Source organism: Tachyglossus aculeatus, chromosome 5, assembly GCF_015852505.1.
Source record: "Tachyglossus aculeatus isolate mTacAcu1 chromosome 5, mTacAcu1.pri, whole genome shotgun sequence".
In the NCBI taxonomy this organism is placed as follows: Eukaryota; Metazoa; Chordata; class Mammalia; order Monotremata; family Tachyglossidae; genus Tachyglossus; species Tachyglossus aculeatus.
In genome coordinates, this window is record NC_052070.1 from 26,203,340 (window position 1) to 26,230,072 (window position 26,733).

The 26,733-nt window shown below is 42.4% G+C and overlaps 1 protein-coding gene across 1 annotated transcript in view; it reads right to left on the bottom strand.

The window, feature by feature from the left end:
- The window catches only part of CDH19 (cadherin 19), a 181,963-nt gene that overhangs the window by 67,092 nt on the left and 88,138 nt on the right, over window positions 1–26,733 (bottom strand). The window contains exons 4-8 of the mRNA XM_038746647.1: window positions 17,835–17,954; window positions 15,776–15,940; window positions 13,821–14,005; window positions 8,425–8,678; window positions 3,921–4,057 (exon numbers count right to left, since the gene is read on the bottom strand). Of these exons, the coding sequence (XP_038602575.1) occupies window positions 3,921–4,057; window positions 8,425–8,678; window positions 13,821–14,005; window positions 15,776–15,940; window positions 17,835–17,954 (861 nt within the window). The remainder of the gene's footprint in view (window positions 1–3,920; window positions 4,058–8,424; window positions 8,679–13,820; window positions 14,006–15,775; window positions 15,941–17,834; window positions 17,955–26,733) is intronic.

Here is a 26,733-nt window from a genome sequence, read left to right on the forward strand (position 1 = left end):
CATTGAGATAGATTAGAATGACATACAGTGAGTAGATTAGCATTGAAGGAATTAAATGTGCTTTCTGGATTGTAGTAGAAAATGAGTGAGGTAAGATAATTCTATTTGTTCTGACAATTTTGACACCTGTCTCCATGTTTTGTTGTCTGTCTCCCCCTTCTAGACTGTGAGCCCGTTGTTGGGTAGGGACCGTCTCTATATGTTGCCAACTTGTACTTCCCAAGCACTTAGTACAGTGCTCTGCACACAGTAAGCACTCAATAAATATGACTGACTGAATGAATAGAATAGGGAGAGCTGATAGAGTGCTTTAGAGCCAAAGATAAGGAGTTTATGTTTTTTGAGGAGGTGGACAGGCAACCAATGGAGATTTTCGAGGAGTGGGGAAATGTGGACTGAACAATTAAAAAAAAAATCTGAGTGAAGTATGGTCTTGGGATGGGAAGGGACAGGATTTTCGGAGCTGACGGGAGGCAGGCAGGAGACACTGCAAGGGATCTATGGAGCAGCCACTACTCTCACAGCAAATTCATTGGCAGTGAGGGTTGGTCCCTAGGGACACTCTGAGTCTCCTCATTGTGTTCTATCCACACTGATCTGAAGAAAGGTTTTTGTCTTGTGAGCAGGTAGGGATGCCTTCCTATTTCTCTAGAGACTCCTTAGGGATCCCTTTTCAGAAGCTCCTGAGGGCCCACCAATCCAGTCCCTCCGATCCCTCCCTCCTTCTCTCCTGTCAGCTGATGTGGGGCTATCACAGGTGGAGAATCACTTCCAGGTCAGGGGTGACCCATAATGTCACTGGCTCTTTTCCTCCCCAAAGCTGTGTCTTTTTTAAAAATGGTATTTGTTAAGTGTTTACTATCTGACAAGCATTGCACAAAGCGTTGGGGAGATACGATATAATCAGGTTGGAAACAGTCCATGTCCCACATGGGCATCACAGTCTTACCTCATTTTACAGATGAGGTAACTGAGATGTAGAGAAATTAAGTGCTCTGACCATGGTCATACAGTAGACAAGTGGTGGAGGTAGGATTAGAATCCAGATCCTTCTGTCTCCCAGGGCTGTGCACTATCCACTAGGCAACATTGCTTCTCTGTGTCATGGAAACAGCATGGCCTAGTGGAACAATTACAAGATTGGCAGTCAGGAGACCTTAGTTCCATACCAGCTGTGTGACCTTGGGCAAGCTACTTAATTTTTCTATGCCTCAGTTTCCTCACCTTTAAATACCTGCTCTCCTCCCTTTAGACTGTGAGTCTAAGGTGGGACAGGGACTGTGTCTGACCTGATTGCAGTGTACCTATCCCGGTGCTTAACGCACTGCTAAATATCATCACGATAACTTTTATCACTAGGAGATTTCCGACGGGAGTGGGTCGGAGCCAGCTCTCCCGATGGTAAAATTGCTAGTGACACACAACCACTCCCAAGCCCCTGGCCCACATCCAGCCCTTGTTTCAATCAATCAATCAATCAATCAATCAATCATATTTATTGAGTGCTTACTGTGTGCAGAGCACTGTACTAAGCGCTTGGGAAGTACAGCTTGGCAACATATAGAGACAGTCCCTACCCAACAGTTGGCTCACAGTGTAAAAGGGGGAGACAGAGAACAAAACCAAACATACTAACAAAATAAAATAAATAGAATAGATATGTACAGGTAAAATAAATAAATAAATAGAGTAATAAATAAGTACAAACATATATTACATATATACAGGTGCTGTGGGGAAGGGAAGGAGGTAAGATGGGGGGATGGAGAGGGGGACAAGGGGGAATAGTAGTTTCAATAGTACCATGAGTCTGAATGAGGCTGTTTGGATATTATGTCAGTGGGTCAGAGAGAGGCAAAAAACCAAAGTACTTTCTCTTAAACTGGGTTAAATTCCCTTTATAGATTGTCCAGCTCATTTTTGCCACCCAGGGAAAGAATTGAGCCCATAATTATCATTATGTATGTTTATAAATAATAAAATGTCATTTACAGAAACTTAATTTTCAAAGCCAACCAAACTTCATTTCTCAAATAGTCATATAAAAGTGACATTGTAAATAATGAATTGGGTCACCTATCTACCCAAAGAATAAACCCTTGGTGCTTTTTTAATACACATCTCTGTGTTCCCTTGACATTGAAAGCCTTGGCATTTATCTTGCTGTAGGAGACATTTATTCCGTTGAAATATTTGTTCTCCCATCCTTTATTGTTTAGTTAAACGGAAAATTCGGAAGCCAGACTCAAGTCGCCCAACAATGTTTCCATAGCACTATTCTGCGCCCGACAAAAAATATGCCAGAGATGTTTTCCACTCTGCCATTTCACCTGCCAAGTGTCCAACAAAGTGAGAAATAAGACAAATCTCTGCTTAACAGCTTCCATAAAAGCCAAGAAAGCAAACAAGAATATTGACTTTTCATGTAAATTTAGAACCAGGGCAAATACTACCTGTGGATTTTCCAAATTGCACCATTTCAATGATTAAATATTAGGTGATTAGCTAGGAAAGAAGGGCTCACCATTTTTGTAAAATTAATTCATTTCACAGACTTCTAAATCATGTCAAAATGAACTTCACTACCACCTTTATCATAGACATAAATTAAGGATAAGCAGAATATTGGGCTTAATTTATGTTGATGGATTCCTTCAATTTCTCTCCATTTTTCTTCCCTCCACTGCCGATCATTATACATCTTTAAATTTTAAACTTAGGGTGGTTTTAGCCTATGCTGACAAACAGACCTCTCTCACTGGAGAGAATGTGCTACTAGTCAGAGGTTTAGAGTGGATTTTCATTGGATTTTTAGATGGAAGGCAATGCCTACCTGCTTTGATTGCGGTGGGATGAAGTCCAGCTGATTCAGATCTGATAGTGCCTTTCACTAAAAGTGTAACATAATGGTTCTCAGCCTGTCTCTGGGCAATCCTTTTGAGGGCTTTACGGTCATCTCTGTGAGAAAATACAGCTGACCCAGGTTCTGTTCTAGTCAATTCATCAGTAGATCAATTGTATTTATTGAGAACTGACTGTGTGCAGAACACTGTACTAAGCACTTGGGAGAGTACAATATAACAGAGATGGTAGACGTGTTCCCTGGCCACAATGAGAGGGAGGTGGACATTAATATACATAAATTAGTATAATATCAATATTATTTTATTAATCATTAAATCCATCAAAGCTATTAGAGTTATTGAATAAAGATATTAGTTACTAAATAGTGTTATGATATTATACTGAATTAATTAGTGTTAACAAAGATGATAAATGAATGAATAAATAAATGCATAAATGAATAAATAATTCTAATCTGTAAGCTCCTTTTGGACAGGGATTGGGTCTACCTACTCTATTGTAGGGTACGCGCCCAGTAGCTTAATAAAGTACTCTGCTCCCAGTAAGTGCTCAAAAATGCATCACTGATTGATTATTTCATTGTGGGAGGAGCCGGAGGAAAGCTGACCTACCTTGGGGAAGTGTGGGGGAGATGTGCACAGGAAAAGTCGAGGCACGTGATTTCTGTCTGAGTAGCAGGTAGGGCATGTGGAGAGTTGTGATCTTCCTAGCAACCCCCAACTATATCCAATGGGACATAGAACTAAGACCAAATGCCTTCAAAACTGCCCCTTGACCCTATGGAAGCCAACACCCAAAGATGAGCAATTTTGTACCAGCCCATAAATCACACATAAATAATCATCCTATTACAACGCCTTTCCTTGAGAACAATCAAATAAGGAGGATTATTCATGAAAGGGCCCAGCATCCATTGAATTTATCATAAGCAAAATGTTCCTAACTATAGTCACACCAGCAAGATGAAGAGGGAGTCACCGCTATTTGCCTGTTGAAAGAAGGGACCAAGAGAGCAGATAAGATATTTTGTTCCCATGGTAATGTTTCTCACTCACTTGTTTCTGTGGCTGAGACAGTCAGGTTGTGCCAAGCGGCCATCTCTCGGTCCAGGGGCTTGGTTGTGATGATTGTACCATTTTGTCTGTTGATGCTGAACATCCTTGGCAAAGAGCTGGAACCAGTAATGGAATACCTACACCAAAATGCAAAGACATTCTCAGTTGCTGAAACATTCTATCTGAAACAATGGCAGGCAAAACTCAACGGAAAAGATACACCTGTGACTAATACATATAAATATAGGCTTCGGGACATAGAAATGATGGGCCTGTACCTCAAGAAGTAGTCAAAATCCCTGCTGCCAAGATCAAAGCCCTTCTTTTGGCAAACTAAAATGCACCTCAGATCTATGTTAATGGGAGTGAGATTGGAAATGTGTTATTCATTCCGATTAGGGAATCAGGATCACAGCAGGTGAGTGATGTGGATGAAAACAAACACCCAAAGCTCCAATTAGGAAAGGACAAGAGTGAGTCAGGCATGATGCTGGGATGACACTGAAGGGAACCCAGGCTCATGTCCCAGGATGGAGTCCATAGAAAAGTAGATCTGATCAGTGCTTAGAACAGTGTTTGTAACATAGTAAGTGCTCAACAAATACCATATTAACTTCTTTATTATTGGGAGTGGTAAGGTGATCCCTTTCTACCCCCAAGATGACATTTTGGCAGCTGTGGAAGGGGAGGTCTGCACCTCCTTTCCCCTCTCCCCTGTCTCCTCCTCTTTCTGGGCTGATAGGAAAGCCCCTGATGGCCCAATCCATCTTGCCAGAAACCCAGCCCATTTTTTGCAGGAACCAAAGTGCTACCAAACCAGGCATATACTAGTTTGGATATTTCTGATATCTCCTCCAAGAGACCTTTCCCTAATAAACCCTCCTTTCCTCTTCTCCCCAACTCCCTTCTGCATTAGCCTTGCATTTGAATTTTACTTGTTCTTCACCACACCCTCAGCCTTACAGCATTTGGGTAGCTAGCCATAATTTATTTATTTTTATCCCACTTTGTCTCTGCTTCTAGACTATAAGCTTCCTGTGGACAGGAGAAGTGTCTACCAACTCTGTTATGCTGTACTCTCCCAAGTGCTTAGTATGGTACTCTGTACATAGTGAATGATAAATAAATACAATTGATTAATTGATTGATTGATATCCTAGGAGACCTGCACTCCTCTGCAGGACTGTCTGCTGTCTCAACAGGAAGCATGTGATGAATATATACTAAGTGCTTATTATTCACCAAGAACAGTCTCTCTCATTCAACCACCTATTCAATCTGTCCATCAATCCAGTCAGTTCTATCTTTGCAACATCTCCACAATCCACCCTTTCCACTCCAGCCTATCACCAAGTTGATGCAAGCCCTTTTCATGGCCTACCCCGACAACTACATCAGCCTCCATTGTTGAGCTTCCTGCTTCCCGTCTTTCCCCTCTCCAATCCATACTACATTCTGTGGCCCGGATCACTTTTCTAAAAAAAGTTCAGTCCACTTATCCCCAGGTCTTAAAATACCTCTAAAGGTCACCCATCCACCTTGTAATCAAACAGAATCTCCTTACCATTGACTTTAAGGTGCTCACTCAGATCTCCCCCATCTAACCTTACCTCGCTGATCTACTACAACTCAGCATGCACACTTTTCTGCTCTATTGCCACCCTGATCACTGTACCTCAATCTCATCTCTCTCATCATCGACCCCTTTCCCACGTTCTTACTGTGCCTGAGACCCACGCCCAACATCATAGCCGATGAGTAGAGCTCTCTCATCTTCAGAGCACTCCAAAAATCACACCTCCCCCAAGAGTCTTAACCTAAGCCCTCATTTTCCCTATTCACTCCCCATTCCTCATCACATATATACTTATATTTGTACCACTTAAGCATCTGATATTCAACCATACAGGATTTATTCATTCATTCAGTTGTATTTATTGAGTGCTTATATGTACACAAAGCCTTATTCTCTCCCATTTCCCCTGTACATAAACAATTTCAATGTCTGCCTCCATCTCTAGACTGTAAACTCCTTATAGACAGGAATTGTGTCTACCAACTGTAGTGTCTTAGATTCTCCCTGGCACACAGTTCAGTGTTCTGCACACAGTAAGCACTTAATAAATGCCATTGCTTGTTTGAATGACTGTGCGCAACTGCTACCATACTTAGGGCACAGAGTCTAAGAAGGGGAAGAACATATATTTTATCCCCAGTGTACAGAAAAAAAAACCCAAGGCACATAGAAAAGTAAGAGATGCTTAAGATCATACACAGTAGAACAATGGTAAACTAGGGTTTCTAGGGTTTTCTGACTCATGTCTTCTGCTTTTAGAAGGACCTGGTCTCATTCAAGGTAAGTCTGATCTACAGGGCATTAATGAAGGATGGATACATTTTGTCAGACAAGGGTGGCCAAAAGTAAGTGAATTTTCAAGCCAAGCCAACATATTTCTAACAAAACTCAACTGGGACACTTAATTTGTAGGGAGGATTCAGCTGCTGTCAAATGAAAGCTTTAGCTGTTCTCTGAGATTTGTAAGAAAACCATTTGAGAGGTCCACATATGATCAATCATTTTAGAAACTTTTCATTTACTTATTAAAGGCCTTCTAATTCAAATTGGCAGGAAGAGCTCTTCTAGAATTATCCAGATTAAGTGACTCGTTGCTCTATATTTCAACTGTAACTTATAGCCATGAGCCAAAGTGCTTGAAAGCAGAATAATAATAAATCAAGTGCCTCTCCTGGTACATTGACATCCGCCAACATCCACTAAGGCGAAGACACTTCAGATCTTCAGTATAAGCTCTTATTTTCATAGATGTGTAATGTGGGTGTAAACATTTCTATTTATAATAGACAAGTATCTGCTCTCTGTAAAAATGAATGTCAGATGTTTCGTTGTGCTCTTTTTTCCGTAGATCTTAAGTATGATCTCTTAAAATTAGATGGCCTGTATCTCAGGGTGGAACAATCCTATTAGTGGAAAGAGCATGAGATCGGGAGTCAGGGAACCCAGGTTCTAGTCCCGATCTGCTACCTGCCTGCTGTGTGAACTGGGGCAAGCTCTTTAATAACTTTGTGCCTCAGTTTCCGCCTCTGGAAAATGTGAATGAAATGCCTGCTCTCCCTCTTTCTTTGACTATGGGAAGAGGGAACTGTGGTCCAGCTGACTATTTTATATCATCCCAGCACTTAAAACACTGCTTGATTTGTAACTAGTTCTTCATAAATTATCATCATCATTTTCAAAATCCAGCACATGCACCAATAAGATGGATTTTTAAATTAAATTGTTTATCAGTTAAATTTAGTGAGCTGGATTCTCCCCAGTACCACAGTCTTTTCCAACATATTTGGCTCAGTCATGGATGGAATCCAACTCATTATTCTCTCTGATGCAGACTCTCAACCTCATCTCACCCTTTTTTTTTCTGAGTCTTTCTCTAAATACAAATAGCAAGCTGAAGCTAAACTGCATCCTCCTCTTTTCCAAACACCTGCCATTTCAAATCTGGGACAGTTTATAAAGTGAGTTGAGTTAAAGGTAATTAAAGTCCTTGGAGACAAAATGGTTCTGTAAGGTAGATATGATGCCTAAATGGATTCATAGAGACTCTATTGCCTCTGTGATCAGCAATCAACAAGCAATTTGCAACCACTGTTCCCTGATTTCTTCACTTAACTAGTTAAATATTTATTGAAATGACAACTTCATACATATTACCTATTAGAGAGGAATTAGCCACACTGAAAAGCAAAACATTCATATATTTCTATGTCTATGTACACACATAGGACTATCCAACTCGTACTCATAAAAACCTATACGCAGAAATGCATAATAGAAGCTCTGCTATTGGGTTAACTCTATCACCAGGAAGGTCCCCTGTTTATGGGCTATACCCTATATAAAACCCAATTTTGACCAACTAATTTCTTTTAGGAAGGCCTTCAGCCTACAGGAAGAGACAATCTCCATTTCTTTCAAGCACTAAAATTCAAGGTGAAAACCCAGGCTCACCCTAGAAAATGCTGCTTTGGTGTTTGCAAGCTACTTTTAAAGCCCTTTCAAAAACAACTATCATTGTGGGCCTTCTAGGCATTTCAATCCAGATGGCTTTTTAGGGCTTCGTCGCATAAGGACCCCTCCACATAATTCTCAAACACAATTTTAGGAGAAGATGAAAATTACAAAGTGGTGTGAAAGAGCATTGGCCTGGGAATCAGAAGGCCCTGGGTATAATTCTGGCTCCTCCACCTGTCTTCTGTGCAACCCTGGGCAAGTCACTTCACTTCTCTGTGGGATAGGAACTGTGTCCAATCTGATTAGGTTGTATCTACCTCAGCACTTAGGACAGTGCTTGACATGTTTCAAGTGCTTAACGAATACTTATTATTATTACAAATGGGAAAGAACACATTGAGAAGGAGTTTTAAAGTGAAATATTGGACTTATTTAATGCCAGACAGGTTAATTCAAGCTTTGGTGACACTGTACCTGACTGCATTGCTGGCTACGTCTGGATCTCTGGCAGTAACTGTGCCAACAGAGGACCCGACCGAAGCATCTTCAGGAATTCCCATGACATAGTCCCGGGAAAGGAATTCAGGAGGCTCATCGGCATCTTCCACTTTGATCTTAATGATGGTCGTATCTCCTAGGGCTCCACTCTGCACAAAACGCTCATCAATGTACCGATTGATAACTTGAGCACGGATACTGTAATGTCTTTGTCTTTCATAATCCAGTTTCTGAAGGGAACAAAATGACAATGTAGATGGGAGGAATCTTTTATAGAACTTGCAAATTGCATCTACATCAATGACTGGTTTAGTTCCTCTTAGTCAACCATATTTATTGAGTACTTACTATGTGCAGGGCACTTGGGAGAATACAATATAACAGTATATTAGGCACGTTCCCTGACACAGTGAGCTTACCATCCGGGGGGGTGGGGGTAGACATTAATATAAATAATTATATTATATTCTATATCACAGATAGGTACATAAGTGCTGTGGGGCTGGGAAGGGGGATGAATAAAGGGAACAAGTCAGGGTGACACAGAAAGGAGTAGAAGAAGAGACAAAGAGGGCTTACACTTACAGTCAGTTCTTCCAGAATGCATGTGTTTTCCAAACTTTGTGCAAGAAGCTTTATCTATCTAGCCATGGGACATTTCTGTCAGAGGAAGTGGTTAGCCTCATGCATGTAATGACAAACATGGGATGATTACTGCAATGCTACGTTTCTTTTATGCGGGTTCTACAAGACTGCCAACTGGGAGAACTGGGTGTACTTTTAACTACAAAATGCTTTAATTACAAATGTGTGCCTCAGTCGAGTTTACTGATACAATTTCGAATCACCAATCTCAATTAGATAGCCCTGTGTGAACATTTTCCTGAAATAGCATGCTTTGTCTTTGGCAGCTAATGAAAAATCTTGGGGGCTAATAGCTGAATTTTGAATGCATGTGTTTAATTGGACCTTGATTTTGAACTTGATTTTGAAATGTCACACTGAATAATCCGTTTTCATTCATTCATCCATTCAATTCATTCAATCGTATTTATGATGATGATGATAATAATAATAATAATAATAGTAATAATTTTAGTATTTGTTTAGCACTTGCTATGTGCTGAGCACTGTTCTAAGCCCTGGGGGAGATACAAGATAATCAGGTTGTCCCACATGGGGCTCACAGTCTTAATCCCCATTTTCCAGATGAGGTAACTGAGGCACAGAGAAGTTAAGTGACTTGCCCAGTCACACAGATGATAAGTGGTGGAGCTGGGATTAGAACCCATGACCTCTGACTCTCAAACCCACGCTCTCACTCTTTCCACTGAGCCACACTGCTTCTCCATTTATTGAGTGCTTACCGTGTGGAAAGCACTGTACAAAGTGCTTGAGGCAGTATACTATAATAATAAACAGACACATTCCCTGCACATAACAAGCTTACCATTTAGAGTGAATTATAGATACCTGGCTTTCAAAATACCTTAACTTGTACTATTGTAACAAAAGAGGATCTTTTCTAATTTTCGTCTTGGTTAAATCTATTTATTTCCTGTACAATTCTCAGCCTTAAGCACTATTTTCACTGAAGTATCTGGTAGGATTCAAGGGTGGACCATATAACTATAGAGTATAAGCTCCTTGCATCAGGGAATTCATCACTTCTTCAGTCCCTGCTCCGCAAGTGCACAACACAGTGCACTGCACTCAATAAGAGTGCAATGAATACAATTCCTTCTTCAGCAAAAATCATTTTTTATTTAGCTTACCTTTCAGTAATGAAGTCCTTAATGCAGGGGTTGGTAACCTTTGGGTCATGAGCTACATATGGTTATTCTTGGAACCAAATGTGACTCTGGAAGACAGGGCCCCTCCCACAGACACTACTTCATGAGGGTGATATCATTACCTTCAATTCTACATCAGTGAGCCAAAGAGGAAACTGGGCTAAGGTAGCTGGGCCAACCCGCCCATCTGAACCGGAAAGGGGTCGAGGGAGGAAACAAGATGGAAGTCACACTGGATGCCAGGATGATTATAATAATAATAATAATAATGGCATTTATTAAGCACTTACTATGTGCAGAGAACTGTTCTAAGCATTTAAGCTTCATCTGTCACCTTATGCTCCTCAAGCTTACCACCTCCCGACATCAAGCAGTATCACCCTCAATCAAGTGAAGCAAGGAAGGAGACCTCCCACCCGGCATGCCCACAAGAGGCTCCCATGCAGGGCACCATGCACAGGATAAGGAGCTGTGGGAGTGCCAAGTACCAGGGCAGTGGGTGAGTTCAGTTGCTTTTCTGGGCACCATGAACATTAACTACAGGGCCCATGTGTGCCAGAATTGTAAGCAGATGAGTTAAGCTGCGATGATGGGAACGGCAGCAGATAAAGAGGAAGACTCCTCGACTCGACTCTCTCGTTCATCCCACACATCCAATCCGTCACCAAAACAAGCCAGTCTCACCTCCACAACATCACCAAGATCCGCCCTGTCATCTCCATCCAAACTGCTACCTTGCTGGTTCAATCTCTCATCCTATCCTGACTGGACTACTGCATCAGCTTCCTCTCTGATCTCCCATCCTCCTGTCTCTCCCCGCTTCAGTCTATACTTCACTCTGCTGCCCAGATTATCTTTGTACAGAAACGCTCTGGGCATGTCACTCCCCTCCTCAAAAATCTCCAGTGGCTGTCTGTCAACCTACGAATCAAGCAAAAACTCCTCACTCTCGGCTTCAAAGCTCTCCATCACCTCGACCCCTCCTACCTCACCTCCCTTCTCTCCTCCTACAGCCCAGCCCGCACCCACTGCCGCTAACCTCCTCACTGTGCCTCGTTCTCACCTGTCCCGCCATCGACCCCCGGCCCACATCCTTCCCCTTGCCTGGAATGTCCTCCCTCCACACATCTGCCAAACTAGCTCTCTTCCTCCCTTCAGACCCCTACTGAGAGCTCACCTCCTCCAGGAGGCCTTCCCAGACTGAGCCCCCTTTTTCCTCTCCTCCTCTCCATCCCCCCTGCCCTACCTCCTTCCCCTCCCCACAGCACTTGTATATATTTGTACAGATTTATTACTCTATTTTACTTGTGCATATTTACTATTCTACATATTTTGTTAATGATATGCATTATAGCTATAATTCTATTTGTTCTGATGATTTTGACACCTGTCTACATGCTTTGTATTGTTGCCTGTTTCCCCCTTCTAGACTGTGAACCTGTTGTTGGTTAGGGACCGTCTCTATATGTTGCCAGTTTGTACTTCCTAAGCACTTAGTAGAGTGCTCTGCACACAGTAAGCCCTCAATAAATATGACTGAATGAATGAATGAAAGAAAAAAGCCAACCAATCAATCGATGGTATTCACTGAGTGTTTATCATGTGTAACTACTCTCCTTATCATCTCTGCCCAAATGTCCTCTTTTCCCTCTCACTACTGAGGTAGAAGTCCTGATCTAACCAAATCCACATCCCCTCCCTGCCTGGTTTCTCTTGCTGGGACTAATGCTTATGAAGGTTTTTCTTCAAATTGGTCTTGCAGGTAAAGAAAGAGCAGAAGCAGGGGTAGGCATATGGGTAGGGGCTTGGAGCAAGTCCAACGAGCAAGTTGGTGGGCAATGGTTCAGCAAATTGTGAAGTGAGAAGGGACGCCCTAACTGTGGGAATCCCTCAGTGCTCAGTTCTTCATCCCCTTCTGTTTTCAATCTATGCCCACTCCTTGGTGAATTATTCACTCCCATGACTTCAACTACTACATCTTACCCAGATGATTGCCAAAGCTACATCTCCACCCCTGAACTCTCTCCTTCTCTGCACTCTCACATTTCCTCCTGCCTTCAGAAAATCTCCTCTTAACACCTTAAAATAAATATGTCCAAAACAGAACTCATTTTCTCACCCAAACCCAGCTCTCCCACTGACTTTCCCATCACAGTAGACAGTATCATCATCTTCCCTAACCCTTGGCGATATCCTCAACTCATCTCTCTCACTCAACATACATATTCAATGTCACCGAGCCTGTCAGTTCTACCTTCATGACATTGTGGAAATCCACCACCTCATTATGCTGATCCAGGCCCACATGGCATATCCCAAATTGACTAGTGCATCAGTGTCCTTGCTGGAACCTCTCTGCTTTTGCGCTCTCCCAATTCATTCCAAACATCACTCTACTGCCTGAATTATTTTTCTAAATAAATGTTAAATATATGTTTATTCATTCATTCAATCGTATTTATTGAGCGCTTACTGTGTGCAGAGCACTGTAGTAAGCACTTGGGAAGTACAAGTTGGCAACATATAGAGATGGTTTATGTTTTCCCACTCCTCAACAAACTCCAGTAGATGGACAGTCACTGTTCATCCACCTCCACATCAAAAGAAACATCTTACCCTTGATTTTAAACCTTACCTTCTCCTTCTTACCTTGCTGAATTCCTATTATAATCCAACACACTCAATTCATTCCTCTAATGTCAACCTACTCACTTTACCTAAATCTCCTCTATCTCACTGCTCACCCCCTGCCCACATCTTCTCTCTGGCTTGGAAATCCTTCCCGCTTCACGTATGACAGACCACCACACTTTCCTCTTTCCCAGCCTTACTAAAATTACATCTCCTCCAAAAGACCTTCCCCAGCTAAGCCCTCATTTCCTTTACCCCCTCTCCCTTCTGTATCACTTGGCTCTGTATCCTTTAAAGACTTGATATTCACCCCACCCTCAACCCTAAATAACTTATATGCATATCCATAATTTGTGAGTCTTTCTCCCCCTCTAGATTATAAGCTATTTGTGAGCAGTGATTATGTCTACCTACTCTTGTAGTTTTCTCTCCAAAGAACTTAATGTGGTATTCTCACACATCTAGACTGTAAGCCTGCTGTTGGGTAGGGACCGTCTCTATAAATTGCCAAGTTGTACTTTCCAAGCGCTTAGTACAGTGCTCTGCACACAGTAAGCACTCAATAAATATGACTGAATGAATGAATGAATGAATGAAGTGCTTAATAAATGAGATTGATTAATTATGAAACCTATAGCTGATTCTCTCCTCTGGCTCTCCCTCTTATCTTCCAACCTTATTTCCCTTCCTTCTCTTAACTTTTCTCTTTCTGTTCCCTCCCTTTCTCTCTTTTTCTTGGCTATACCTTAATGTCGAGAGCTGGTGCTATAAAGCAGCAGGTGCTATGTATGAGAGAGAAAGACCTCATGTGTCACACGGGGGTTCATGAATGCTTTTTTGCCCTTTGCCTATTACCCTCTAGAAAGTTTTATTTTGTTTGGCTCTTCTGCAAGGAGGGGTTTCTCAGCCCTGCTAAGATTATTTCTATTGTATTTAAGCATGCATCACCTTTTTTAATATAACTATTCCTTCTTGAGTCTCATTATCAATAATGATGTCGAAAGTGTGGGAACCATCTTCTTCAATGAGGTAGATGACTTCTGCATTCTCGCCTATGTCGCTGTCATCTGCCATGACCACGCCTATGGATGTTCCGATGTCCGCGGATTCAGAAACTGTCATGTGGTAGAGCTCTTCAAGAAAGGTCCAGGAGACATTGCATTATCACTTTATTGAAAAGACACTATATTCTACTTGTTCTCCCCCCTACCCCCCTTAATCTTTGTATTTCTAACATAGAACACTCTAAGTGGGAGACATTCATAAATGCAACTGTCTTCCACAATGCATTTTCTATTTTATCCTAATAGTGATGATAATTATACTACTACTACTACTACTATTAATAATAATAAATAATTGTGGTATTTGATAAATGCTTATTATGTGCCAAGCACTGTACAAAAGTGCTGGGGTAGATACGAGATAATCAGGTTGGACATTGGATTCACGATGTCAGGAATGAGGAAGAAAAGTCAGTCACTCAATCACATTTATTGAGCGTTTACTGTGTGCACAACACCATACTAAGTATTTGGGAGAGTACGATGTAACAATATAACAGATACATTTCCTGCCCAAAACGATCTTACAGTCCAGAGCTATCGAATCACCATTTTACAGATGAGGAAACTGATGCATAGGGAAGTTAAGTGACTTGTCAAAGTCCACACAGCAGGCAATTGGTAGATCTGAGATTTGATCCCAGGTTCTCTAGGTCCCAAGCCCGTGTTCTTGCCACTAGCCCACTGCTTCTCCCTTCTTTGCTTTGCTCTTAAATTCAGGATTCCCTGATAAATCACAACCTGATATTTCTAGCAATACCTAAATTCTGATAAAAGGGGCTGGAGAAAAGAGGGACATAGCTCTTCTGACAAACTCAGTAACAGCATCTCACCTGCCTTCGGTGAAGTCTTAAACAAATGCTATTGACTTTCAAGAAATTAAAAGAGATCTTTTTTGAATTTCTGCTCAGGCTGAAAAGAATTCTAACATGCCCAGTCCGTTCTAAGAGTTGAATAGCCCCTCCTTAATTGGGGCAGGAAAAGGAGAATAAGTGTGGGGTGGATTTAGAAGCAGCTTGGCCTAGTGGGTAGGACATGCGCCTGAGAGTTAAAAGGACCTGCATTGTAATCCTGGCTCTGCCACTTGTCTGCTGTGTGACCTTGGGCAAGTCACTTCACTTCTCTGTGCCTCAGTTCCCTCATCTGTAAAGTGGGGAATAAGACCATGAGCCCTATGTGGGACAGGGACTGTATGCAACCCTATGGCACTGTATCGACCCAAGTGCTTAGAACAGTATCTGTCATCAAGTAAGTTCTTAACAAAACCACAATTACTATCATTATTACATGATGGAGGCTAGCTGGTTTCAAAGCCATTTGTTGCAAACAGCACCTGTTTGCTCTACCACAGCAATCCAACAGCATGGTTCCTCTGGGAGTGTTTGCCAGAAAGACAAATATTTGCACTTGAATTTAACATTTGGATGGGAAATGCGACCTAATGAACCTGATGTTAACTGTGGAATTCATCTATCAGCGGGGACACAATCACCAAAAAACACCAGTGAGACATTATTTCGTACCTCAAAGTAGCAATAGAAAACCGCATGGTTCTGGTTGCTGTTTACGAGTTTTGAAGTGTTCCTAAGTGCCTAATTTGCTACCAGTGAGATATTTAGACAACAGAGGAGATTGACTACTTACAAATAAGTATTTAAACTTGGAACACTGGTGCATGACAACACAAGGTGAAATTCTCTAGACTTTTAGCAAACGCTCCTGATATTAGCCAGACACTTCCTGGTTTTGGACTAGATGTATATGATGCTTAAGGTCAGACTGTCTTAAAGGCAGTGACTCATTTATTCTAATTAATATGCAGACCAAAGTACCACTTACTTTGTTGAAATACGGGCATATTGTCATTGACATCAGACAGGTTAATGATGACAGTTGTTGTTCCAGAAAGTCCTCCCATTTGGCCAACCATATCTTTCGCCTGAATGATCACCAAGTACTGATCTTTGGTTTCTCGGTCCATTTGGGATGAAATCCGGATGACCCCTGGAAGGTAGAGTTGTCTTTCCATTACTGACCCATTGTGCTTCCCAGTTTTACCTCTCGATAAGTATGGCATTTCACCGACTGGGTAGTAACTGGCTTTTTTTTCAATCAATAATTAGGAACCTGAACTAAAATGAAGGAACATGATTTGCCTCTTGAGACTCAAGAGAGTTCTCGATGGGAAATGGAAACTGGTACCTTGCCTAAGGTTGAATCGACACCAGGAAAAACAAAACAAAACAGGGATTTGCTCCTGGGAAATGGATCCAGGTGGGTAGGGAAAAAAACATCATCACGCATTCATGGACACGAGCTTCTTCTCGGTCCCTGTTCAGAATGCATTTCTCAACAGAAACTCCTCACCACTCTCTTTAAGGCACTAAATCAGTCCTCCCCCTCCTACATATCCTCACACCTCTTCCACCTGAACCCAGCCCACACATTTTGCTCCTTAACACCAAACTACTCACTCTGCCTCAATCTCATATCTCTCACTATCAACGCTTTGCCCACATCCTTTATCATTCCTGGAACTTACTCCCCCTTCATATCCAACAGGCCAACATTCTCCTCATCTTCGAAGACCTACTAAAATCACATCTTTTTCAGGAAGCCTTTCTTCACTAATGTCTCAGTTCCTCACCATATTCACCCTCCTTTCTGCACTGTCTATACACTTAGATCTCTTTTCCCTGAGCATTTTGATACTCACCCCACTTTCACCCCAAACACTTATATTCATACCCATTTATACATATATATATATATGTATAAATATATATATATATATATATTTCCCCCAGTACTGTAATTTATTTTAATGTCTGTCACCCTCACTAGATTGCAGCATCCTTGAGGACAAGGATCATATCTACTAACTCTGTTGTACTCTCCGAAGCACTTAGTCAGTGCTCTGCACACAATAAACACTCAATCAATGCCATCGATTGATTGACTGAAAGCTGTCCATGAAGGCTTATGAAATCCTCATGGACCTTGTGGTGTCAGGCCCGTTGCCCATTCAGGATTCAAAGGGTTTGGATTTTCTGGACCTAGTTACAAAACCATCCTTCATCATCTTCTGCCTTTCTGTCTCAGTTGGGCCCTTCCAAATTAATAATAATGATAATGTTGGTATTTTTTAAGTGCTTACTATGTGCCAAGCACTGTACTAAGCACTGGGGTGGATAGAAGCAAATCAGGTGGGTCCCTCTTTCTGGTGCCTCACTTGCTCCTCTGTCTTGACTGACTGCTGTAGTCTGAGAGGGGCAATTTCAGCAACGGAGGATAAAATCAAGCGGAACGTGAAGGTGAGCAGGGATCTGTATCCTGGGGCTCTGTTTTCAGGTTATGGCCTATTTTTTATGGAAACCAAGGCAAGTCGGTTCCAGGATAAGTTTTTCCCAGCAATCAAAGGAAGCCTTATCTTTCTGTACCATGAAAAGCAAAACAAGACAAAAGGCCTGCCATAAAATCGTAAGCCGTTTGGCCTTTTATTGGAACACAGCAGAGAGGCTGTCTTTGAAAAATATATGGTACTTAACCTCTCTGGATCCTAGGCTATTTAATGGAAAAGTAGATTTAACAATACTCAGCTATTTCCCAGAGCACCAAACCTCTATGCTGCCAAGTATTCTTCTTTTAATCTGAAAAAAAGCAGTCTCTACAGCACATAGATCAAACTCCGTGTTTGCTTTCTGAATTAAAAATTCAATTGGGACCCGTTTTTTTTCTTCCTTTGAATAAAATCCATTTCCTTTTGCCTGACGATGTAAAATTATTCCATCGAGACAATGATGCTCGGAAAGTGGTTGCGTTCAATATAGATTGTTCCTTTTGTTTATCCACATGCGTATCGTGAAAGCTCTTGGAGGTGAATTGGATTTAGCGATACCTGTGGTTGGCTCCACAGAAAAATATGGCTGCCCGTGAAGTATACTGTACAGGAGACGAGCGCTATTGCCGTAGGATGGGTCATCGTCGTCTCTGGCTGTCACCTGGATGACTGACGTTCCTGAAGAGACAATATGAGAAGATAGTCAGAGGTGAAACACATTCTTTATAGCACAATGTAACTTTTGCACCATTATTCTCTCCTCCTTGTGGCACCTTGACACTCTTGAACATCTAGGGAGCAGGTAGCTGTCACCTTCCTGCTAAAATTCTGTCCCAAATAATAACCTAATGAGAAAAATGAAAAAAAAAATTACTTTTGACATCAATATTAGTTATAAAACAAGAGGCTACTGAGGTTAGAGTGTGCACAAATCTCTCACTCACTGGATTGCTAAACAGAAGATGTTTTCTTGCATCTAGCAGAATGCTAGATGTCTAGCAGAAATACCGATTTCTCAAAGCTAGAAAAACACTCTAAACATTTTGAACAAAATGAAATGAATAATAATAAATAATGATGGCATTTGTTAAGTGCTTACTAAGGGTCAAGCACTGTTCTAAGCGCTGCGGGGATGCAAGGTAATCGGGTTGTCCCACATGGGGCTCACAGTCTTCATCCCCATTTTCCAGATGAGGGAACTGAGGCCCAGAGAAGTTAAGTGACTTGCCCAAAGTCACACAGATGACAAGTGGCAGAGTCAGGATTGGAACCCATGACCTCTGACTCCCAAGCCTGGGCTGTTTCCTCTGAACCATGCTGCTTAAATTAGATTAGTTTGTAAGTTTCTTGAGGGCAAGGATCATGTCTTTATATTTGGATATGCCCCCCCGCCCCCAGACTTTGGTTTAGTGCTCTACATTCAGACGATACAGTTGATAATCAAACATTATTATTGAGTGATTACTATTATTATTTTTTAGATTGTGAAGTAAGCCAAGTGATAGGTATCACATCTAATCTCCCTCTGCATATTCTTTCCCAGCATTTGGTACAGTATTTTGCATTCAGTAAGTGCCTATTGAGAAGCAGCATGGCTCAGTGGAAAGAGCACAAGGCTTTGGCCTCAGAGGTTATGGGTTCAAATCCCAGCTCCGCCTGCTGTCAGCAAGTCACTTTAACTTCTCTGTGCCTCAGTTACCTCATCTGTAAAATGGGGATTAAAACTGTGAGCCCCCTGTGGGACAACCTGATCACCTTGTAACCTCCCCAGTGCTTATAATGGTGCTTTGCACATAGTAAGCGCTTAACAAATACCATCATTATTTACTGGCATTACTACTACTATCATGTGCTTGGTCCTGCACTAGACAAACCAGAGTGGTCAATAGAGTAAATAGGCACAATTCCCTGCTCTCAGTGAGCTTACAATTGATACAGTTGCTACAGGCACAGATAGAGGGACTTTTATTTTCCCTGTTATTCCGGTGTCTAATACTGAGGACTAGGCCCACACTGCCCTAAGTCATCCCTGGGAACATCTGGGATTGCATCAGAGGATAAAAACCTGACTCTATTGACAGACTGAATCTGTGAGGGGTAAACACTTACTGCAGGGGTTCCTCAAGGGTCAGTTCTTTGTCCCCTTCTGGTCTCCATCTATACTTACTCCCTTGGTGAACTCATTCACTCCCACGGCTTCAACTATGCTGTTGACACCCAAATCTACTTCTCCACCCCTGTTCTCTCTCCCTCCCTCCTGGCTCGTATCTCTTCCTGCCTTCAGGACATGTCCATCTGGATGTCTGCCTGCCATCTAAAACTCAACATGTCCAAGACTAAGCTCCTTATCCTCCCTCCCAAACCCTGTCCTCTCCCTGACTTTCCCATCACGGTGGACGGCACTACCATCCTTCCTGTTTCACAAGCCCGCCACCTTGGTGTCATCCTTGACCCCACTCTCTCATTCACCCCACACATCCAATCCATCACCAAAACCTGCCCATCTCACCTCCACAACATCACCAAGATCCTCCCTTTCCTCTCCATCCAAACCTCTACCTTGCTAGTTCAATCTCTCATCCTACCCCGACTGGACTACTGCATCAGCCTCCTTTATGATCTCCTATCCTCCCATCCCTCTCTGCTTCAGTCTATACTTCACTTTGCTGCCCGGTTTATCTTTCTACAGAAACACTTCTGGGCATGTCACTCCCTTCCTCAAAAATATCCAGTGGTTGCCTATCAACCTTCTTATCAAGCAAAAACTCCTCACTCTCGGCTTCAAAGCTCACCATCACCTTGTCCCCTCCTACCTCAACTCTCTTCTCTCTTTCTACAGCCCAGACTGCACACTCTGCTTCCCTGCCTCCAACCTCCTCACTGTGCCTCGATCTCACCTGTCCCGCCGTTAACCCCTGGCCCACATGGCTTGATAGAAAACCCACCTATGTCTGCAGCCCCATGGGAGTACTGACTGGATCCCGACTTTTCGTTCTGAAGCTTGAATTATAGCCTTTACTATTTATGGCATGGTTAGGGGAAATGCAAGTTGGTTAATTATAGGAAACTGCTTCAAATGATGATACCATTAAGCACTCATTATATGAAAAACACTGTGCAAAGAACTGCAGCACGCACAAAATAATCGTAATGGATACAGTCCCCCTCCACCATGGGCCTCACAGTTTAAGAGGGAGGATGAACAGGTATCCTATCCCCATTTTTCGGATAAGGAAATTGGGACACAGTAACATTAGGTAATTGTACAGGGTCACACAGCGGGCAAGAAACAGAGCTGCGATTTGAAGCCAGGACTAGAAAGTCTCAGTCCTGAGCATTTTTCCACACAGGGCTTTTCCAAAATCGGCTAGGCTGCCTTGCCAAACGATTTCTAGACTTATTCCACACACTTTTAGAAGTGTTCAGTGCCCCTGTCTAGGACTGCAGCACAATCAGTGGTAACATTGCTAAAATCCACCCTTTCCTCTCCATCCAAATCAATCAATCAATCATATTTATTGAAGTTTACTGAGCACAGAGCACGGTTCTAGTGCTTGGGAGAGTACAACACAACAGTATAACAGACACATTGCCTGCCCACAATTAACTTACTGTCTAGAGGATAAGACAGACATTTTAAAAAATAAATAAATTATGGAGCTATATAATAAATATATTAATTATGGAAAGATAACTCTATAATTTTATTATTATTATTATTATTATATATTCTTATATATAAGTGCTATGGGGCTGCTGGGGGGAGGGGTGAATAAAGGGAGCAAGTCAGGGTGATACAGAAGGGAGTGGGGGAAAAAGAAATGAGGGCTTAGTTGGGGAAGGCCTCTTGGAGGAGATGTGCCTTCAATAAGGCTTTGAAGGTGGGGAGAGTAAATGTCTATAAGATGAGAAGAGGGAGGTTGTTTCAGGCCAGAGGGAGGTCTTGGATGAGAGGTCAGTGATGAGACAGATGAGGTCGAGGTACAGTGACTAGGCTGGCATTAGAGGAGTGAAGTGTGCGGGCTGGCTTCTAACAGGAGGGTAGCAAGGTGAGGGAGTGGCTAAATGCTTTAAAGCAGATGATAAGCGCCCAAACTGTTACTTCACTGATTCAAGCACTTATTTTATCCCATCCTGATTACTGCATCTGCTTCCTTGCAGATCTCTCTTCCTCGTGTCTCCCCCTACTCCAGGCCATACTTCACTCTGCTACGTGGATCATGTTTCTAAAAAAAAGTTCATTCCCTGTCTCCACACCCCTCAAGAACCTCCAGTACATCAAACAAAAACTCCTTTCGATTGGCTTTTAAAGCACTGAATAAGCTTTCCCCCCGCCACACACCTTACCTCTCTGATTGCTTACTAAAGCCCAGTCTGCACACTTCCCTCTTCTAGCAAAAGCTTATTCATCGTGTCCTGATCTCCTATATCTCATTGCTGTTCCTTTTCCCACATAGTCCCTCTATCCTGGAACTCTCTCCTCCTCCATACATGCCAGCCCAACACGCTCCTCACCATCAGAGCCTTATTAAGATCACGTATGTCTCCTCCAAGAGTCCTTCCCCAATCAAGCCCTCTTTTCCCCAGCTTCCTCTCCCTTTGGAATATCTATAAACTTGGATCTGTGACCTTTGGGCATTTGATATTTGCCCCTCCCTCAGCCCTCCAGCACTTATGTACACATCTAAAGATTATATGTTAAAAATTATTCAAATACACTAATGCCTGTCTCCCCCTCTAGACTGTAAACACTGTGGGCAGGAAAATGCATGGCTCAGTGGAAAGAGCACAGGCTTTGGAGTCAGAGGTCATGGGTTCAAATCCCATCTCTGCCAATTGTCAGCTGTGTGACTTTGGGCAAGTCACTTAACTTCTCTGTGCCTCAGTTACCTCATCTGTAAAATGGGGATTAAGACTGTGAGCTTCACGTGGGACAACCTGATCACCTTGTAACCTCCCGAGCACTTAGAACAGTGCTTTGTACATAGTAAGTGCTTAATAAATGCTTATTAAGGTTAAATACGATTGAAGGAATAAATGCCATTATTATTATTATTCATTCATTCAATTCATTCAATTGTATTTATTGAGTACTTACTGTGTGCAGAGCACTGTACTAAGCGCTTGGGAAGTACAAGTTGGCAACATATAGAGATGGTCCCTACCCAACAGCGGGCTCACAGTCTAGAAGACTAGACATTCATTCATTCAATTGCATTTATTGAGCACTTACTGTGTGCAGAGTACTGTACTAAGCGCTTGGGAAGTACAAGTTGGCAACATATAGAGACAGTCTCTACACAACAGCGGGCTCCCAGTCTAGAAGACTAGACATTCATTCATTCATTGAATCATATTTATTGAGCACTTACTGTGTGCAGGGCACTGTACTAAGCACTTGGGAAGTAAAAGTTCGCAACATATAGAGATGGTCCCTACCCAACAGCGGGCTCACAGTCGAGAAGACTAGACCTGTGCATATGATGACTTTATGTTCGCATGGATAGACACTCTGTCACTGGGGATTGCTTCCTTCCAATGCCTTTCAGAAAGCAACCACCACCCAGTTTGAAACGTCGGCAACTACGGGCACTGTACCAATTTAAAGAGCTAAATTAACGTGCGGTTAATCCATTCATTGAGACCAGAAACCCTGAAGACATTAGCATTAATTGTATTGTATTGTAGTCTCACAAATACATAGTACAGTGCTCTGTACTCAGTAAGCACTCAATAAATAATATTGATGATGACGAAGACGATGTTGTTGATGATGGCGGTGATGATGATAATGATCAATTGATCAACAGATGGGGTTAGTGCCACTCGACTTCGGTCCCCAGACTACCCAAAACACTATGAAAAGCTTCTTTCTGGCTTTACAATCTGCCTGCAGATCCTAGGTTATCATCACCAAGTCTCCTTCATCTGCTCTAGTCAGGCTCGTAGCAGCTGACTATTTTTACAACACTTTGTATTAATCCCTAGAGTTGATCCATGCTTGATCTCAATTGTGGATCATCTCCAGCAGTTGCTTGACCTAGTAACCATTTGCACTGAACCGATTTTGGTCTTTTCTCTAGGCAAAGCCGGGAATCTCAGCAGACACGGGTTCTACAGAGTCCTGGAAAGCAACCTTGCAGTCTCCGGATGTGTGCTGACAGCCAGAATTTGCTGTATGTGGGAGACAGAGAGAGCTGAAATTGGCATGCTAGTTTTTTTTTTTCTAGTGATGGCCCAAGGGTGGTGAGTCAACATTTTATGTTTCTCACTGCATGTGTATGTATATGTTGCCAACTTGTACTTCCCAAATGCTTAGTACAGCGCTTTGCAAACAGTAAGCACTCAATAAATGATTGAATGAATGAATATGACTGTGACATCTTTCCCACCGCACTGCCATATAATTTGTCTCTTTCCTTCACTGCTATTTACTTGGGGCTTACTGAGTACAAAGCACTGAATTTAACAGTGGTAAGAGTCTTTCATTTCAGCCCATAACTTCTGTCATGAAGCCCAAGTTAGGGCTTCCCCACAGAGTATGCAACCAAAGGTTATGCCCCTTCTACACTATGAGCCTGTTGTTGGGTAGGGACCATCTCTATATGTTGCCAACTTGTACTTCCCAAGCGCTTAGTATAGTGCTCTGCACACAGTAAGCACTCAATAAATACGATTGCATGAATGAATGAATGAAAGAGAGCAGAGGAAAAACTTTAAGGCCCCAGTAAAACAGTCTTCAGACAATGATGCCCCTCAGCTGAACCCCGGGTGCCAATGGCTGAGGATGGACCTGCATGGCACCTTGCCACGGAGAAGTGAGTGATGCTCTTAAAGAATATCTTTATGTGGAACAAGAGACAGGGAAGCCAAAGAGAAAATAGTGCCAGTTGTTACAGATATGAAGCGTAACAACAAGGGACATAGACTGCAAGCTTTTCCTCTAGACTGTGAGCTTGTTGAGAACAGGAAACATGTCTACCAGTTCTGCTATATTGTACTCTCCCAAGGGCTTTGTACAGAGTTCTGCATGCAATAAATGCATAATAAATATAATTGATGGATTGATTTTGTGCCCAATGTGACCTGGACTGTGGATCCTACACTGGCCTTATCAGACACCCCCCCGCCCCTCCCCACTCTCATAGGTAAACTTCAGTGTCAGTGGAGTCTACTTGGAATATGAAGGAAAACTATAGATAATATATGTGCATTCTCTCTCTCTCTCTCTCCATATATATATAGTGTATATATATATATATATATGTATAATGTGCTTTTTTAAATGGTATTTGTTAAGCGCCTTTCTATGTGCCAAGTACTGTTCTAAGTGTTTGTTCCAAAATCTGGAAACTCATCCCCCTGTAACTCCCACACTACTCTCATCCCACTCTGCTTTTCCTAGCTGTTTTCAATCATCAATCAATCAATCAATCAATCAGTAGTATTTATTGAGCGCTTACTGTGTGCAGAGCACTGTACTAAGCGCTTGGGAAGTACAAGCTGGCAACATATAGAGACAGTCCCTACCCAACAGTGGGCCCACAGTCTAAAAAGGGGAGACAGAGAACAAAATCAAACATACTAACAAAATAAAATAAATAAAATAGATATGTACAAGTAAAATAAATAAATAAATAAATAAATGAATAGAGTAATAAATATATGCAAACATATATGCATATATACAGGTGCTGTGGGGAAGGGAAGGAGGTAAGATGGGGGGATGGAGAGTGGGACGAGGGGGAGAGGAAGGAAGGGGCTCAGTCTGGGAAGGCCTGCCCTTTCCAGTATTTTGAACCTGTTCCTAAGCTTCCTCTTATGAATAATAATAATAATTATTATTATATTAGCTAAGTACTTACTTTGTGCCAGGCACTGTACTAAATGCTGGGGTGGATATAAGGAAATTGGGTTGGACATAGTCCCTGTCCCACCTGGGGCTCACAGTCTCAATCCCCATTTTACAGATGAGGTGAGGTGACTTGTCCAAGGTCACACAGCAGACAAATGGCAGAGCCAGAATGAGAACCCAAGACCTTCTGACTTCCAGGCCCGCGGTCTAACATTTTCACACATTCTCCAGTCTTTTTGTTCTGTTTTTAAACAAATAATAATAATTACAATAATAATTGGGATATTTGTTAAGTGCTTACTCCATGCCAAGCATTGTTCTAAGTGCTGGGGTAGATACAAGATAACTGGGTTGGATACAGTCCCTGTCCCTCATGGGGCTCACAGTCTTAATTCCTATTTTACAGATTCATTTCATTCATTCATTCAATCGTATTTATTGAGCGCTTACTGTGTGCAGAGCACTGTACTAAGCGCTTGGGAACTACAAGTCGGCAACACATAGAGACAGTCCCTACCCAACAGCGGGCTCACAGTCTAGAAGGGGGAGACAGACAACAAAACATATTAACAAAATAAATAGAATAAATATGTACAAATAAAATAAATAAATAAATAGAGTAATAAATCTGTACAAACATATATACATATATACAGGTGCTGTGGGGAGGGGAAGGAGGTAAGGCAGCAGGGATGGGGAGGGGGAGGAGGGGGAGAAGAAGGAGGGGGCTCAGTCTGGGAAGGCCTCCTGGAGGAGGGGAGCTCTCAGTAGGGCTTTGAAGGGAGGAAGAGAGCTAGATTGGCGGATGTGGGGAGGGAGGGCATTCCAGGCCAGGGGGAGGACGTGGGCCGGGGGTCGACGGCGGGACAGGCGAGAATGAGGCACAGATGAGGGGACTGAGGCACCTAGAAATAGCCTTGGTAATACCAGCAGTCAATACCAGTGTAGCCCAACTCATCATCATCATCATCAATCGTATTTATTGAGCGCTTACTGTGTGCAGAGCGCTGTACTAAGCGCCTGGGAAGTACAAGTTGGCAACATATAGAGACAGTCCCTACCCAACAGTGGGCTCACAGTCTGAAAGGTACTCCTCATCTTTCTCCTATTCATAGTACCACCACCCAGCCCAGTCCCAGCCGTTGGACTGCAAATTTTTGAATGGGACTTACAGAGTAATTTTCACTTACCTTTAGTTTTCGGCCATCATGGCAAGTCTGATCTGGGAGCAAAACCCCAATTTCACATATTCCAAAATTTACATATCGGTCTAGGGGAAAATAGACCCCATGATACCCCCTTTCTTGCTATCACTTCAATTTTGAGGAACATAATTCAGCTTCATCGTGGGGTAAAGAAGCAGCGTGGCTCAGTGGAAAGCACACAGGGGTGGGAATCAGAGGTCATAGGTCCTAATCCTGGCTCTGCCACTTGTCAGCAGTGTGAGTTTGGGCAAGTCACTTAACTTCCCTGGGCCTCAGTTACCTCATCTGTAAAATGGGGATTAAGACTGTGAGCCCCATGTGGGACAACCTGATTACCTTGTATCCCCCCTGGTGCTTAGAACAGTGCTTGGCACATTGTAAGCTCTTAACAAATGCC